The sequence below is a fragment of the Simochromis diagramma genome, unplaced genomic scaffold, assembly GCF_900408965.1.
Source record: "Simochromis diagramma unplaced genomic scaffold, fSimDia1.1 OVJJ01000510.1, whole genome shotgun sequence".
Taxonomy (NCBI): Eukaryota; Metazoa; Chordata; class Actinopteri; order Cichliformes; family Cichlidae; genus Simochromis; species Simochromis diagramma.
The window spans coordinates 494,996-510,081 of NW_024387326.1; the positions used below are offsets into that span (position 1 = coordinate 494,996).

General features: G+C 41.0%; 1 protein-coding gene across 1 annotated transcript; it reads left to right on the forward strand.

Annotated features, from left to right (window-relative positions):
- Nucleotides 1–27: 27 nt before the first annotated feature.
- On the forward strand, nucleotides 28–14,651 carry slc17a7a (solute carrier family 17 member 7a). The gene is made up of 13 exons (XM_040005985.1): nucleotides 28–151; nucleotides 6,636–6,888; nucleotides 7,656–7,774; nucleotides 7,976–8,090; nucleotides 8,181–8,268; nucleotides 8,482–8,568; nucleotides 8,770–8,912; nucleotides 9,009–9,158; nucleotides 9,340–9,472; nucleotides 10,181–10,291; nucleotides 11,638–11,765; nucleotides 11,890–11,959; nucleotides 12,043–14,651. Exons 1-13 carry the CDS (start codon nucleotides 90–92, stop codon nucleotides 12,336–12,338), a joined length of 1,755 nt encoding a protein of 584 aa, XP_039861919.1. The 5' UTR covers nucleotides 28–89; the 3' UTR covers nucleotides 12,339–14,651.
- The last annotated feature ends 435 nt before the right edge of the window (nucleotides 14,652–15,086 follow it).

Consider the following 15,086-nt stretch of genomic DNA (forward strand, 5'->3'; position numbering starts at 1 on the left):
GAGAGAGAGGGAGAGAGAGACGCGCGCTCGGGCAGGACAGGAGGGCGCGCGGGACATCAGCACACCGGCCGGGTCAAGGAGCTGCAAAGATGGAGATCCGACCAGACAGGTTTAAGGCGGTCGCGGGCAAAACTTTGGGGAAAATTCACAGGTACACTGATATTTCAAATGTTCTCAACTCACCCCGGATTTGTGCGCGTTTTTACGCCTTTTTTCTTGCAACACATATCAGTGCTGTTGGTGGCGGTGCTGTTGGTGCATCCGTCATCTCTCTCTCCTCCAAGCAGTAATTTTTAACACTTAAAAAGTTGGTTCTTTTTTTTATTTTAATTGTAGAGGAATGTGTTGGGTTTAACCCTTCACAAAAAATAGCGACAGAAGTCCGCGTTTGCGCAGTAGGGAGTTTTGATTGTCACAAGTGAGAGGAGAAGTGTTTTATAATGGATGAAATCCATAATATTTTGAATAATTTGGTTTATTAGGAGGAAAAAACATGACACTCTGTCGTCGCTGTAACAGAAGCCCATAACGGGTACTCCATGGTGTTACAGAAGTTATCAGTGAGAGAAAAAGAGTGTTTGTTCTTTCTTTCGTTGTGGTTTGATGCTTTATTGCATTTATGCTTTTTTTTTTATTGTTTGCGCTTTTGTTCGATGTTGTGAGGCTCAAAGTGGTGTTGGAGAGAAGAAGAAAGTCTGGTTACATAATGTTTCCGTGCGTTATTGGCACGACCTGGCTGAATGAAAGCGCTGGCCAGATAAAACCGGAAAGTTTAAATCTTTAGTTTCCCGGTATAAATTACATTTCTTGCGTTCCAAATTGTTTTTGCCGTATGTTTTTTTTTTTCTTTTAAATAATGTGACTTAAAAAATGATTTGCAGTTTTTTGTTTGTTTGATCGTCTTAAAGCGAAAGAAGGATTTCATTTTAATTGTTATGAAAACGTGTTTTGGATTATACTAAATGAATGAAATGAATAGAAACGACTGAAATACGGTGTGAATCTCTAAAGCTTTTTAATATTTCAGGCTGAGTTTTGAGTTTTGAGTGACAGACATATAAACTGTTATTTTAATAATCACCTGCGTGATAAAACACACAAAACCTTGTGGACACGTTTCCTTGAAACTGTGTTTTTCCCCATCTATTTTTTTCCTACCTGACAATACAAACCAAATGATTATTGGTTGTTGCCATCAATTAAGAAAATTATATGTAGGTTAATTGAGACTGAAAATAATTGTTAGTTACACCAATAAATAAGAAAGGTCGATATAAAAAAGACAACTATGTCACTGCTGCAGCCTGTATGGTACATAGTTTATGTCTTTGGAGGTGCATGCAGGTACTTATTTTAAAAAAAGAAAAGAAAGCTTCATAATCCTCTCTGATTATGAACATTTCAAAGTGCTGCATATGTGTAAATAAAGTACACATGAGTGTGAAAGTTGCTACACAGATTGATGTACTGATAATATTTCAGTTTAAAAATAAATAAATAAAAAAAGGCAGATTAAAGACAATCATAGAACCTCATGCAATAACCATTGCTTTAAGCTTTGGCTCTCCCAGGATTTGAGGTAGCAACCAAACGTATAAATCCTGTCCTGAAATAGCCTGTTTTTGCAGTCCAGCTGTCGAGCCATGCAAATCCCTAAACTCTCCCCTCCCACTCATTCCATCCCATGCAAGCCATGTCACTTCCTCCAGCCACTGCCTCCTCCTCCTTCTTCCTCATCCTCCATCCATTGAGACACCAGCAGCTTTCAGCCTACTGGGGTCTCTTAAATCAACACACACATGCCTGTCTCGTTTCTCTCTTACTGTTCCACACATGCGCATCATCACCACAGCTGATTCCATGAGAGATGTGATGTGTTGGATTGGATTCAGGTTGACTTTAGTGGGCGTTTCCTCAGCTTAGCGTGACCTCGTGGTTTTATGCGGTTGCATGTGTCAAGTGCAGCCAAAGAATAAGAGAGCAGTGTGTTATGGTTTTGTGTATGCGTGTGTGTATATAAAGCTGTATATGTGTGAATGCGTGGTGAAACTTGGGCATCCCTGCACTGTGTAAGCAGACGAGTGTGTCTGCGTGCAATCTCGCCACCTCACAGACAAAACCGTGATCCCTCCTGATGAAAGCAGCCAGGAGTTCATCTATTATTTAAACATTTTCTCCATCAGAATGCATCTCCTGTTTCTATATTAAACTCCACTAGGTAAGCACAAACTTCAGCGCTGTAAGGTCACTCCACATCTCTGCTTACATTATTTGCTCTTTTATAACGTTTCCAGATGGATCCCCCAAATCTGGCTATTCTCACAGCTCTGCATGAAATATAATCACACAACTGCTTCTTGGTTTTAATTTGGGTTGTGTGCAAAAGTTACTAATAGTACCCCAAAGACGCTATCATAAAAATGCCTCGCTTCGATTTATTAAAAGACTTTTAAATGCATCTGCAGGATTGCTTGGCTACACAATGAGAGGCTGTGCTGTACTACATGTGAGGCAATACAGAATATGACAGGTAATCCATTTTTAATCCATCTTACTTGCAGTGGAGTGCATTTTTCAGCTACTACTGTTCAGTGTCATTGCAGAAGTGCTCTGAATAAAATTTTCAAATAACGGTGAAGCGAAAAAATAATTATTTGATATGTTTGCTTGTGTTGAAGCACAGGGAGGAAAGCATGCCATCATTTAATCCCAGCATTTAGCATTTGTTTTTGTATCATATGTAGGATGTCTTTGTCATGGATTTCCTGTTAGTCTTGATAAAGCTATGTCTAAGGAAAAAAGCAGGTTCAAGCTTGAACACAAAAGGCAAAATCTTACAAGACACCAAGTCCACATTTGAGACACTTCTGTGTTTCCTATTCTTATCTTTTATCCGTTCATCTGTCTCTGTTGTTTTGTGTGGAACATGGGCACAGGTTTGTGAAACAGTCTTCACAGATGACCAGAGATTCATCTACAATAGCTGTGCCACTTTGGAGAGTCAGCTGCAACGACTCAGCATGCCTGGTTTTTGGCAGTGATGCTGTCCATGCTGTCGGTTTCAGCATTTAGTGTCTGCTTCACTTGTTCAGTTTGTGAAGAAATATTTTAATGTAAGCTAATACGTGGTTCGATTATCATATTACCACCCCGTGCAGCTCATTGTTGGAGTGTTGTTCTCTGGTGAATGTAGCGAGAAGTGTTGTGTGTGTGGAGACAGCACTCATACTGCGATTGAGTTATACTGTGTGAGTATTTAGATAATACGTCTATGAAGGTCACACGTGTAACTGTTAAACGTGTGTGTCTGTGTGTGTGTGTGTCAGCAGGAGAGAGAGAGAAAAAAGTGGTGTGACAGGATGGGGAGGAGGGTGTCTCCCTGGGTGACACAGTCCCACCGAGACCCAATCTGTTCACTTCAGGGAGAGCGAGAGGCTCGCAAAGGATGGGAGAGGAGGGGGACAACAACAAAATCACTATTAAAACTACGAAGTGCTCGGAGAAAAAGTAAAAATCTAATCTTTAAGCTACTTGGCGTGCTCCAAAATGCTGAAATGAGACAAAAAAAAAGAAGAAAAAGAAAAGAAAAGGAATAAAATCAAGAATCAATTTACGCTCACAAATATGGAGAAATAATGACCAGGGTGTCTGGTGTTATATAATATTTTTACTCCCTCGCTGTCTCACTCTCAGTCTCGATCATCCTCATATGAGAGGATTACACCGAATACTCTGTGAATTGGTGATTTTAATACAGAGTCTAATAAAGGCCCCGAGTCACCTGAGAGTCGCTGTGATTTTATCAAAGCTGACAGAATATTACAGAATCAAAGTGTGCTTACAAACACTCACAGTTTAGCAACAACTGTTTTATTTTTTTATTGTTTGAAGGAGTTTCATATAACATACTTTTAATATATAATCAAATTTGTGTAACACCTTACACCAGTTAAACTCAGGAGGTATTAAAGTCTTCACGCTGGGGTTAAACAGGTTTTAGGACTTTGCTTCTTTTGTCTAGGTGAAAATCATGAGCTCGGTTTGAAGCGTGTGCCTCCACTGAGCCTGCTACTATTGTAATTATGATATTTCAGAGAGCCCCAGGTCGCAGGACTCCTGCCTGCTCATGCTCGCTTGCTCATTAATTGTTGACAGCTGAGACCAATCAGCTCCATCAGATGAGTGGAAGCAAGCAGTATTGTGAACCTGTGTCTCTTCTTCAACACAGAGCTGGTAAATTTTACCAGTCAGCATGTTAAGAAGTAAGAAGTTTGTGTATAAGAATCTTTTAAGTCTTTGCTTCTAAGCTGGAAATTCCCTCGCTTCAGCTTTGTACATGAACACAGGGGGTGAGGCTGCCTTTTAGTGGAAAGCATCTGTAATTAACAACCATTTTTTGCTGTGGGGTAGCCTCATTAGCTCTTAGCATATGGGCAGGTGTCAAGCTGCAATCTGTCTTGAGGTTTAATGAGGATTCTCCTGCAGCCTTCACCAACTATGAGGGAGGAGCTCCACGCGGGGGGACAAGTCAGCACATTTGTTTAGCGGCAGGAGCGTGAACAACTGATTCAACAAATTTATGTGCACGACTTTGCTTCTGTCATGCGTCGCCCTTTTGAATGCTTCCAGGATTTGGTTGCAGTTTTTTAATTTCTTGTATTTGATCCACTGGGAAACACACTGCAAATCACGTCCTTAGGTCAGGACGCTTTGTGTGAAAGATCAGCAATGAACACATGATGGTCCCATTTCCAAGTCAGTCAGATGGGCCATTCTATAAAAATGTAGACCATTAACTAACAGGTGAGGCACAACCTGAAATTTTGCAGCTTGACGCAAAAGCTGAAAAAGGCTTTCTGAGTTACAGAAGGACTAAAAAACATGACCAGCATGAACTCAACAGCATGCCGTGATAGAGGGAGAAACGTGCTGAATCGTGCCCAGCAGAGTCAGTCTGTCCATCCATATTCATTTCCGGAAGTAAATCATTTTTGTAATCCTAATCTTAGTGTAGTGACAGATTAAGAGGGAGGGAGGGAGATGGGATGCAGCCTCTCTAATCTCTCACAAATTCCAAAAATGTTGCTTTCCATTGTGTTTTCTGTTATCTACTGAAGAGTAGAATATTTCTTTATGTAGGCAGTTTTAATTATACTCGTAATTGCACTGACCTGTCTTCTTGTCTTGCATTTTAGTTTGTTTTTGACAGATTGCATGGATGCATATCGAGATTATACAGAGTGTGCTGTGTGCAAAAGGGGGAGGGAGTGGAATTCACACGCATAACTAAAAGAAATATAATGACAGCGGTGGATGACAGACGGATAAATGGTGGCAGATTGTGGTGTAAAAGCTGGAGTAAATAATTTATCTAAAAAAAAAAAGGTCAATAATTAATCAGCATCAGAGGCTGACTTGTCTTGACTTTGCACACTTGCTTTCTAACCTTGTTTAAGCCCCGACCTCCAATGAAATGCTTTCTTTAAAACACAACCATCGTCACCTCGCCAGCCTGACCCCCGTGTTGATTGTGCTTTTTTCTGTGCACGATTCTCCAGCTCACTGGCTAACTGGATCACCTCAATGGAAAGTGGATGGCTGACACGTGATTCGCTCTGCTGCGAACTCAAATTTAACAGACAGTGAACACTGATATATACATTCACTGAAAAAATGGTGACACTTTGTCTAATGTATATCTGTAGGTGTTGTTTACTTAAATCTGATGGAAGTGTGTGTGTTTTTGTTGTGAGTATGAAGGTTGTAATACACAGATGGCTGCTCTCTGACTTCTCTGTATTACTTCTGTTGAGGGGATGCTCGACATGTTGTTTTACAAAAATGGTCACACAAACTGAACAATAGCCTGGAAAACAAGCAGATCACCTCACATGGGCTAAAACCATGGGATTTTAAGCGGTTAAAAAACAAGCAAACACATTTTAGACACTTGCACCCCTGTCTTTGCAGCTCGGTAAAGTGTAACTCCTTAAAAGCTGATTTTCTACAAAAGTTCCTGTTGTAGTTTTAAACATAATGCTAATTTGTTAAGCAGATTCGGCTGAATGATGTCATAAAAAAAGAAGGCATTTAGTGGTGAGGACACTATCAGAGTGAGAGGACCAGTAGGTTCCTTGGATCCTGAAGCAGAGACGACGCGGCTGTCGTAGCTCCTCGGCTTGTGACAGCTGCTTCCACACACTGGGACGTGCTGAGTCAGGCGTGACCCCGGTGTGGAGCATGATGTCAGCCTGGAGGAGTGCGTTTGTAGGAGGAAAAAGAGAGAGAGAGTGCAAAATCTTTGCAGTTTAAAACATGCATGAAGAAAAGATGCAAACTCTTTGTCACAGGCTCAAAATAATCTGGTAACTCCAGGTGATGTCAGCATGGAAGCTGGAGACTGAACCTTTCATAGCTCCTTTCCAAAGGAAGCTCACACTTTTGTGTTCCTGCTTTTTTTTTTTTGCAGTTTTACTTTGATTTGTTAGATCAGATCATCTGTGAGGCTAGGTGTAAAGATCACCGTGGCATCGATTTCATTGCAGCACATTATAATACACAGAATTTTGTCTTTTGCACCATTTTGTTCACTTTTACCCCAAAAGCCTAACACATATTCTGCTGTCTCCCATCAGGCTGATTGAGAAACGGCAGCCAAATGGAGAAACTATTGAGCTGTCGGCGGAGGGTCGTCCTGAGCTGGTGGAGGAGAAGGAGCTGCCTGTGGTGGACTGCACCTGCTTCGGCCTGCCCCGGCGGTACATCATCGCCATCCTGTCTGGCCTGGGCTTCTGCATCTCCTTTGGCATCAGGTGCAACCTAGGTGTGGCCATTGTAAGCATGGTCAATGATCATACTGTCTACAAAGGGAACAAGGAAGTACTTGTGGTGAGTAGCAGAAGAGAAATTAAAACTTCTGTGCCTTTATTGACCTACTTTATGAATTTGATATTAAGCCACATCTGCAATAATTGTGTTGGAACACAGGTAACATGCAGTATTTTCACAGTACCAATCAAAGTTACTGTCTTAAGTCTTTTTCTGTGGGATCACTTTAAATCTTCATTGGAATATATCTAATGGTTTATATTAATCACAGTATGCAGTGTGTTGTGGTGATACTATCCCTTTTACAATGTAGTTGGTTGGAGAAGAATAAAATGTTGTAATTATGTAACTTTTTAAATGACTTGATAAGTCATAATAAGTAGTGTCATGTATTAGAGTATTAGACTATTCTAGGACCTGGGGACTAAAGCTGAAAAGTTCTATTAAGGCGTTTTGATGTTGGCATCATCTTAACTGCTGATAAACAAACTTTACTTTGTGTAGTGATATCAAATTTTCTAAAGTCCTGCAGTCTAGGCCAGCTCTGTGCCAGCTTGCCTTGGCTGTGGTTCAGGAGTTAAAACAGTTCATCTACCAATCGAAATGTTGTTAGTCGATTCCCCAGCTACTCAGGTCTGCACGTCGAAGTATCCTTGAGCAAGATACTGAACCATTGGTTCTATTTAATGTATTTAGCAGGGACATCCAACTCGTGGGCTTTGTGGTTGGGGATGATGGACCAGAGTTGCCCTTGACCTTAAGTTTTCAAGGTAATCTCCTCTGTTGTGAAGTGAGCTAAAGTCATATAATTTTTTTCTTCTCTCCAGGCTGCACAGTTCACCTGGGATCCAGAGACAGTGGGGATGATTCACGGCTCCTTCTTCTGGGGCTACATCGTCACACAAATCCCGGGTGGCTTTATATGTCAAAAATTTGCAGCAAACAGGTTAATATCTCCACATTTATGGTGTCAGATCTGGTTGAATTTGCATACATGCTAGGTGTGGAAAAAAGAATAATTTGAATCAGAACAGTAAGAGGCAAAGCAGCTGAACCAGCATTCATAGAAAATGCCAGTCCTGTGTTACTATGTATTGGGGTTTTTTCATGTTCTGATGCCAGTGTTACTGTCCTTTGTGTTTTTAAGAGTGTTCGGCTTTGCTATCGTGGCCACATCGACGCTCAACATGCTGATTCCATCTGCCGCTCGCTGCCATTACAGCTGCGTCATACTTGTCAGGATATGCCAGGGCCTTGTAGAGGTAAATATGAGTTTTTTGTCCACATCTGGACTCTGTGTAGGACTATTCCCACATGCACAGGTGTTTCCCTGACCGTATTCTATCCTTTAGGGCGTATCATACCCAGCCTGTCATGGGATCTGGGCCAAGTGGGCACCTCCTCTTGAGCGAAGTCGATTAGCCACGACAGCTTTTTGTGGTAATGTCAGCTTCCTGTCACCTCACAGATCAGTATCTACAATGTCTGCACAGGTTCTGTGGGTTTGAAGACACGTTTGTGATGAAACTGCTAGAAGTTCATCTAACGTTTAAGAGTTTAAAAAGACTATGATAGATCTAAAACATGTTGAGTGCAAGAAAGAAAGATATAAACAGGGTTTGTGCCTTCTTTGTGTGTGTGTTGTCTTAACAGGATCCTATGCTGGGGCAGTGGTGGCCATGCCTTTAGCTGGGATACTGGTGCAATACACTGGGTGGCCTTCTGTATTTTATGTCTATGGTTAGTACCCTCATCCACAAATATGTGTTATGTTACTTTTATTACTATCTTTCTCACCAAGACTGCTCATGCAAATTTCCCTAAATGTCCACTATTTGATTCTCTTTAAATTTCCACAACTCCTTTTCATTCTCGTTCTCTCTTAAATGTTCCCTTTGTCTCCTATGTCTGTGTCTTTCTTTCTCTCTCTCCCTCTCCCAGGCAGCTTTGGGATATTCTGGTATTTGTTTTGGATTCTGGTGTCATACGAGAGTCCTGCAGCCCATCCCACCATCTCACCAGAGGAGAGGAAATACATTGAAGATGCGATCGGAGAGTCTGCATCATTTCTCAATCCCCTTCAAGTACGTGTATTTAGACCCATGCACTTGGCTGAGTCTGCAGTTCCTAATTGGTGGAGTTGGTGCATATCATTAATATCTTATTACTTTTTGTGGTAGAAATTTAAAACCCCGTGGAGACACTTCTTCACCTCCATGCCAGTCTATGCCATTATTGTGGCCAACTTCTGCAGGAGCTGGACCTTCTACCTGCTGCTCATCAGCCAGCCGGCCTACTTTGAAGAAGTCTTTGGCTTTGAGATCAGCAAGGTGAGTTAGCATGGCATCCAAGCTGTAGGGTTAAAGCAAGTAAAACTGTAATTTTCCCACTTGGTCAGGACAAATTTGAACATGTCATCATCCTCCCTTCATTTCCCCCCCCAAAAACACTATTTTTGCCTTTTTCACGCACATGTACACACTGTCTGCCTCTCCTATACATGACTTTCAGGTGGGCATAGTGTCAGCTTTGCCCCATCTGGTGATGACAATCATCGTGCCTATTGGGGGCCAGTTGGCTGACTACTTGAGAACCCACAACCTGATGTCCACCACCAACGTCAGGAAGCTCATGAACTGTGGAGGTGAGGCTATCAAACATAAGAGCATGGCTTATGGTTTATGAGCAGAAACTAAATAACTCTATACAGCTCTGGTGAACCGTCTTAGTTGGCCAACAGAGCCTATTAAATGGGTATGAGAGTACCATAATTCTCTGACTCTGCAATTGTCATCTGACACTCCTCCCAGAGCACCGAGGTCTACGAACCAACTGCTCTTAAATATCTTTAGACCGTGGCTCAGAAAACTGACAAATTATTATTTCACTAAAACTTCATCCTATTATCAGTTGGAAATTATAATAGCATTTCATTTTTGCTGCAGAAATGGCTGCAAAAAATTAAACAATTCTTTCAGTACTTTCTGACACATCACAGTGATTAAAGCTAAATTAGAAGCATTGCAAAAATAAATAAATAAATGTGTAAAGATGAACTTATTAATGATGCTGTAGTTCTCCTAAAATTAAACATATGAAACTATGCTGTCAGTTGTGGGGCATTTAGCAGCTTGCAGTTAGAATATTTAAAGTGCAGTAGCTGCCAGCATTAGAAGCAAATTAATATTTCAGCACAACTTAAAGGTCAAATCAGCGTGTGCATAAACACGTGTACAGCTTCAAACACTGAAAATCACGGCATATTGGCACTGCCTTGACCGTAACAACAGGGTTTGTTATTAGTGTTCGTAATTCCTTTGTGTTGATGTGGATTTCTTTGGAATTTCCACAGGTTTTGGGATGGAAGCCACCCTCCTGCTGGTGGTGGGCTACTCTCACACAAAGGGTATTGCCATCTCCTTCTTGGTCCTGGCGGTGGGATTCAGTGGATTTGCTATCTCAGGTAATCTATGTTCTAAACATGTAAGGTGAAAACCTGACTTGCCGTGTTACTGTTGCTACATGAAGGTGATAGTAAGGTTTGATGAGAGACAATGGAATTTTAAGTATTGCTTTAAATGTGAGCAGGACAGCGGTAAATCAAGTGTTTTGGATAGTTATAAGTGAGGAGGAGACTGGAAAGCAGGGACAAAGAGAACAGGGCAGACACACTGCAAAGGACCAAGGGTCAGAATCGAGCCCAGGCCTCGTGGGGTGTGATAACCTGCTCAACCACTGAGCTAAACTGGTTCCCGTTAAAGTTTTAACTTAAAAGTATGAAAAGGACACATTTTCTAGATTCTGTTGACATGTGTTGCCCTACTTACATTTTCCCAAATGTTTCCAACAATATTTGAAAACAAAGAAATCTGCACAATGGTTTATTTAATTTTGTTGTGTGTCATCTCCCCTTTAGTCATCCCAGCCATTGTTTTATAGTCACAGCACCTGGGAACTTTGCAGTCATAGAGTCAACCACGAGCTCCTCTGTTTAACAAAGTATACAGAGTGAAATTTGGGCCATCTGTTTGATAGATGAAGCTTGGCTAAAATTGTGTCATGCAACAGGACAATGAACAGAAAATCTGCAACAGAATGGCTGAAAAATAAAGAAAGAAATGATCTTGTCAAAGTCCACGCCTCAACCTGAAAGCATTGCTGTGGTGAGACATTAGGAGAGGTGTGTATGAATCAGTTGATGCGAATCACAATTAACTTTGTAAAGTTATAAAGAACAGTTGGGCCAAAATTCCTCCACATTGATGTGAGAGACTGATGAAGTCATAAGAAAATTGTTATTTCATGTTATTGCTTCTGAAGGTTTTCACAGTATTATAAAATCCTGTTAAAAATGTTCCAATTTACATGACTGTAAATGAATTTGCCATATTAGTTAGCTAGGTTAAGTTTGTTTAATGGTAATTTACCAATCAAAATTAATGAGTTTTGACAGTTTGATTACAATAAAGCTACATAATGAGAATAAAACTTGACATTGATAGGACTTTAAAATGGGACCTAATTTGCAAACATGAGTCTGTCAGTCAGCTGTAGTGTTTTCATTGGCAGCATAGACTGTATATCAAAGATGGACATGGCATTCCCCAGTTGGTTTGTGGATGACAAGCTGTGCCTGCTACTCCCTGGATATGGCTTTATATTTCACACACAGACAGATATTAGATCATTATCTTATAAAACTGTTTGAAGTGAACGTCGTTAAGATGAAAATGTGTTTTTAAAAAATTATATCATTTTTTCTATCCCCTAAGTGTAAAAATCATTCTGTGTTTTTGCTCTTTCACTCAGGGTTTAATGTCAATCACTTGGATATCGCACCTCGATATGCCAGCATACTGATGGGCATTTCAAACGGAGTGGGAACGTTATCTGGAATGGTGTGTCCTCTCATAGTTGGTGCCATGACCAAACACAAGGTGACTCATTCACGTGTATCAACAAAGCTGAGCATAAAGCTCAAGATGTTTAATGAGTAAAGACACACCAGGGAGACTTGTTCTTTCTCTTTCTTGTGCTAAAATACCTTTTGAATCATTTCAGACGCGTGAGGAGTGGCAGTACGTCTTCCTTATAGCCTCACTTGTTCATTATGGAGGAGTGGTTTTCTATGGTAGGACTTTGGCTCTACAGTGTTTTGCAACGCATCTCTAAAATATGGCAGTTTCATTGCTGATCTGTTTTCTTCTTCACTAGGACTCTTTGCATCAGGAGAAAAGCAGCCTTGGGCAGACATAGAGGACACAAGTGAGGAGAAGTGTGGTATAATCGACGAGGATGAACTGGCCAATGAAACAGAAGAGATGTACCGTGGAGGGGGGCAGTACGGAGCCATAAGCCAATCAGGGGCTGGTTTCAACGGTGGAGGAGGAGGAGGAGGAGGAGCAGGGTCAGGATGGGTGACAGACTGGGATAAGTCTGAGGAGTATGTGCAGCCGCCCGGATATAACTCCTACATGTACGGGGGAGAAATAGAGAAGGAGCTCACATAGAAGACTGACGTGACACAAGTTTTAAAAAATAATAATAACAAGATTAAAAAAAATGAAAGAGGAAGGGTGTTTCTGGAGAACGACTGCAAGAGAGTCACTGAACAGACCTGCTGTGTGCTTCTTAAAATTTATAACAGCACATATCAAAAGAGTGGATCAGATTCATTCCACTGTAGGTGTGTGTGTTTGTGTGTGTGTGAGAGAGAGAGAGACAGTGTGCGTGTGCAAGCATGTGCATGCAGAGTGCTAAATATACACAAAAAACCTGATTTCATTTTCATCAGAACTCATCTTACATCCTGATCCTGATGCTCATTGTGATTGGTCAGGAGTTCTGTATCCGCAACTAGGAGATCCTGTGTGTGTGTGTGTGTGTGTGTGTGTGTGTGTGTGTGTGTGTGTGTGTGTGTGTGTGTGTGTGTGTGTGTGTGTGTGTGTGAGAGACAGAGAGACAGAGAGACAGAAAGAGCGAGAGAGTTGTGGGCTTTTGCCTGTATAGCAACTTGCTGAAGCCACTGGGATTGTGTTGTTTTTAATTTTTTATGTGTGAGTCATGCATTTACTTTTATTTTGCTGGGAAAGCACCTTCAGAGCCTCAGTTTTAAAAACCTCACACTTCTATTCAATGCAGAATTCATCACCAAATCCAAGCTCTCAAAGCTCCCAGATAAACTAAACAGACGCCACCAGCCACGACGCCACTGAGTTTAACTTTCAAACTTCCTAATCAAAGTGAAAAGAAAAAAGGTGCTTAGGTTTTGTAAAGTCGTGCGTAGATGAGTGTAAAGCTGTAAAACTTCCCTTCACCTGTGTGCTTGACTTTGCCGCCTACAGTTTCTCACTGCATCTCATGTCCAGCCACGCTTACAGGTCACAGTCGCCAGTAATCATCTGACTATTCCCACTTTCTATTCAGTGTGTATAGTTGTCCCTCAGCTTGGTACATATTTATAACACTCCCAGGCCTCGCAGCACTTTCTGTTTATGCCTTTTCTTGTTTCTCTGGCAGCCTCTCCCTCCATTTTTCCTCCTTGTCTTATCCTTCTCTCAACATCAGTCGTGTTTGTGCGGGTAAATCCAAGCTTTTCAGATCGACTGTGTGTGTCTGTGTGTGTCTGTGTGTGTGTAACAGCAAGTGTGCTGTTGTGTTGGGTGCAGGTGCTGAAAAGTTGTGCAGTGAGCATATTTAATGGACACAGTGGTGCAGTACTGTGCCAGCCCTCATATTTTCCCTTTTACACACAAACACACACAGGGGGGCTAATTTCATGCGAGTGTACAGTGAATCGTGCAGACAGAGTTTGGTAGGCGAACATTATTAGAGAATGTGTGAAGTTCAGCTTCACTTATATCTTGTAAGAGTAGAGAACCTCAGCTTCCTGCCTGTCAAGCGCACTGGCAGCTGGGAAATGGAGTACAGTCACATACGGGCGAGGTAATCTGTAGTAGTACTGGACTTGTGTACACACAGACACACACACACACAACTCCTGCATCTGTTCGTGCTGACAGACAGTACATCTGTTAGTGGTACTCAGTGGGTCACGTTTGCGAGATAAAACTGCAGTGCTGGACTGTTTAAAAAGGACGTGTTTGATTCACTTGGGGGTTTAGTTTTTAAATGTGTTGCTGTGTCGAATAATTACAAGAAAAAAAAGTGCAAAAGGTCAATTGCCATTTTTTGAGTGAAAAGTCTTAAAGACGTGAATGATGATAACTGTGAACAAGTTCATTTTGTGCGTGTTGTATCAGTGTATCTTTGATCTGCTTTTTTCTTCTTTGTCTCAGTTTATGGCTGCTCCAATGTTTTCCTTCCCATCCTCAATGAAATGTGTGGTTATCTGGTGGGATTTGGTGTAAAAAAAAAAAAATTAAAAAGACAAGAAAAGATCTGTATTTAAAAATGCAAATATATGGAAAATATTTTATGTAAAAAAGTGTACATGTGAGATAACCTTGTGTATAATAAAATTCAAGCAATTTAAGATGATGTCACTATTTCAGTGCAATTGTGTCATCGGGATTTTATCACCTAAAGCATGATGACGCATTAAAATGGTGTTGGTTTTCAGATTGTCGGTGCTTTGTCTTTCACTCTCTCTCTTTCTCTCGGAACAGATGGATGCAGGATTATCGCTGTGATTTTAGGCAAAGATTAGATAGGACAGCAGATGCACTCAGTGGGAGAGTGAGGGGGAAACATGGACGTCACAGACAAGGGAAGTGAGCATGATGGATCAGGCAGGGCCTGTCCACGCCTGTTTGTATGTGCGGTGCCGCTTCCTCTAAAGCGCTTGTAAATTTAAAAAAAAATATAATAATCAACGATTCTCCGCAATAACGTATTTATTTTTGCTCTATTGAAAGAATTGAGTTCTGCATTTTTTATTGTTACAATTATAAAATCATTCTGTTTCCAGCGGAGCTGAAATAATCTCCCCAAGCGATTTTCATCGTCATCTTTTAATAATTTAAAATCCACTCAGTCAGCGCCTTTATTAACGGTTCAGTTGGTTCTTTATTTTGAAAAGAATTTACCGGAAGTATTGCCTACATTGACATAACTCAAGGGTTTAAAAGTTGCTTTGAACACTAGAGGGCAGTAAAGATTCGTGATTTTTAATAATCAGGTCCAAAATTCTACAACCCTGACTCCAAAGCAAAGGTTGGACTCTGTGTAAAATGTAAATGAAAAGTGAATGCAATGATTTGGAAATCTTATTTAAAAAAAATCTCATGTACCATTTT